General features: G+C 40.5%; 2 protein-coding genes across 3 annotated transcripts in view; both read right to left on the bottom strand.

Annotated features, from left to right (window-relative positions):
- LOC106810424 overlaps positions 1 to 271 on the bottom strand; it is a 7,097-nt gene extending 6,826 nt beyond the window's left edge. The window contains exon 1 of the mRNA XM_014813777.1: positions 105 to 271. Within this exon, the coding sequence (XP_014669263.1) occupies positions 105 to 171 (67 nt within the window). The 5' untranslated portion in view covers positions 172 to 271. The remainder of the gene's footprint in view (positions 1 to 104) is intronic.
- The window catches only part of LOC106810422 (alpha-2-macroglobulin-like), a 35,239-nt gene that overhangs the window by 1,670 nt on the left and 30,698 nt on the right, over positions 1 to 2,871 (bottom strand). The window lies entirely within an intron of this gene.

The following is a 2,871-nucleotide window of genomic DNA, read 5'->3' on the forward strand; positions in this document are numbered from 1 at the left end:
AGCGATCCGCGGGCTATAGTACTAGAGCTAATAGTTACCATGCCCATGGTACGTTCCGGTATACCGGCCATAGTTTTACACCAAAACACACAAAACCAGCTTACCTTGATTAACTAGCATAATAATTACGAGGAAGCCAAAACACGCGATTGTATTCTTAAAACCGTCCATAATGAGCAAACAAAACTGTTTTCGTATAACAGAGAATTAACAAGGCAAAGCCAAGGTCTGAATTGACGATCAGTGGCTCCGAATTCACGCATACATCGGATGCTCTAAACTCGGAAGGCGTTGTCCCTGGCGGCCTGGCGGGGTGTCAGTAGATCTATAAGCTCATAGTATATCATCAGGAGTGAATAATAGTATATTATTATTCACTCCTGATATCATATATAGACACATGTGTATATTTATTTATATACAAATATGTGTAATATTTATGGCCATAGACTAATAATAACCTAGCTAAGTTATTATTAATCGATGTTATAGCACGATATATAAGAGCACGTCCACGTGACAATGGTTACGTCTATATAATACTATCAGGAGTGTATCGATACTATCAGGAGTGTATAATAGGGATACACCTAATAATGGGGATATCCCTAAATAGTATATCCCTATTATACACTCCTGATACTATAGTATATAGGCCTAACTGTAGTTCATGTTTTAGCTCTTGATGTTATACATTTTTCCATAAACATACTTATTCAATGTAGAGATATGTTCGTGAACGCACATTGTGCATTGTAATATTTTACATTGTTATAATATGAAGAAAGGCGACAGGGAAGATAGCTGAGGGGCGGTAGAAAAAAAGGAGACTGAGTGATCGAGGGACATCGGAGGTCAAGGGGAAGGACGGGATCTCGTGGATGAAGTAAGAGTTTTGCACCCTACAAGCTAAGGCGCTCTCATAATTATAAACACAGGTCTACTGATAAAAATTAAATACATAAATATATGCTGAGATACCACCTATAACCTTCATATTCATCACAAAATATAACTCTTCTGTTTAGATATTTCGCGTGCGCTTACATGCTAACGTAGCCATGCAGATTGTGTACCGGTACTGACTGATATATGCAGCGGGCACCTTACATGGAAGTTCTTCGTCATATTTCTTAAGAGAGGTTTACTGATGGAATGGTATCATATAAATCTATGCTAGAATATACCTCCTCTCTATCTTAAATGCATAATCTTCTCAAAATTTCATTCTTCTTAGGAGATATTGCGCATGCGCTAGCACCGTTTTATGCGTGCAGTATGTACTGAAGGCAACTGCATAATATATGTTGCTAAAGGAGAGAGTGGTGGGAGACTGAAGAACGGCGGCAGAAAAGATAGCTGAGGGGCGGTAAAAAAAAGAGGCTGAGCGAGGGACATGTGAGGTAAAGGGAATGGACGGGAGTGGATGAAGTAGGAGTTTTGCACCCTACAATTAAGCTAGGGCGCGCTCTCCTAAGTATAAACACAAAACTAATGATAAAAGTTTATTGGGGAAATCTATGATGAGATACCCCCTAACTATTTTAAATGCATATTAATTACAAAATATAACTCCTCTGGTGAGATATTGCGCATGCGCTAACACACTAACGTAGCCAGATTGTGTACTGGCTAGGTATACGCAGCGGGGACCTTACATGCAAGGTCGTCCTCCTATTTCTTAAATAATGTCTACTGATGGAATGTTTTTATATAAATCTATGCTAGGATAACTCCTCTTCATTTTAAATGCATAATCTTTGCAAAATACGATTTCTCTCGGGAGATATTGCGCATGCGCGCACCGTGTTAGGCGTGCAGTGCCGTTTGAGGAAAACTTTATAAAAAAGCTTGCTGAGAGAGAGAGGCGATGGGAGACTGAGGAAAGGCGGCAGGGAAGATAGCTGGGGGCGGTAGAAGAAAAAGGGGGCCTAGCGAGGGACAGGTGAGGCAAGGGGAAGGACGCGAGGGCATAACGTAGGTGTTTTGAACACTACATGCTAGGGCGCTCTACTAATTATAAATACAGGTCTACTGATAAAAGTTTATTAGGGAAATCTCTGCTGAGATACCCCCTAACAATTTTAAATGCATATTCATCATAAAATAAAGCTCTTCTGGTGAGATATTGCTCATGCGCTAACACACTAACATAGCCAGATTGTGTACTGGCTGGTATACGCAGCGGCGACCTTACATACAAGGTCTTCCTGCTATTTCTTAAATGATGTTTATTGATGGAATGTTATCATATAAATCTATGCTAGGATAACTCGTCTTCATTTTAAATGCATAATCTTTGCAAAATACGATTTCTATCTGGATATATTGCGCATGCGCGCGCACCGTGTTAGGCGTGCAGTGCCGTCTGAGGCAAATTTCATAATATAGCTTGCTGAGGGAGAAAGGGGATGGGAGACTGAGGAAATGTGGCAGGGAAAACAGCTGGGGGCGGTAGAAGGAGGCTGAGCGCGGGACTGGGGAGGCAAGGGGAAGGACGCGAGGGCATAAAGTAGGTGTTTTGTATCCTATATGCTAGGGCGCTCTCCTAATTATAAACACAGGTCTACTGATAAAAGTTTATTAGGGAAATCTATGTTGAGATACCCCCTAACCATTTTAAATGCATATTCATCACAAAATATAACTCCTTTGGTGAGATATTGCGCATGCGCTAACACACTTACGTAGCCAGATTGTGTATTGGCTGGTATACGCAGCGGGGACCTTAAATGCAAGGTCTTCCTCCTATTTCTTAAGTGATGTCTATTGATGGAATGTTATCATATAAATCTATGCTAGGATAACTCCTCTTTATTTTAAATGCATAATCTTTGCAAAATTCGATTTCTCTCGGGAGATATTGCGCAT

The sequence above is a fragment of the Priapulus caudatus genome, unplaced genomic scaffold, assembly GCF_000485595.1.
Source record: "Priapulus caudatus unplaced genomic scaffold, Priapulus_caudatus-5.0.1 Scaffold439, whole genome shotgun sequence".
Lineage (NCBI taxonomy): Eukaryota > Metazoa > Priapulida > Priapulimorpha > Priapulimorphida > Priapulidae > Priapulus > Priapulus caudatus.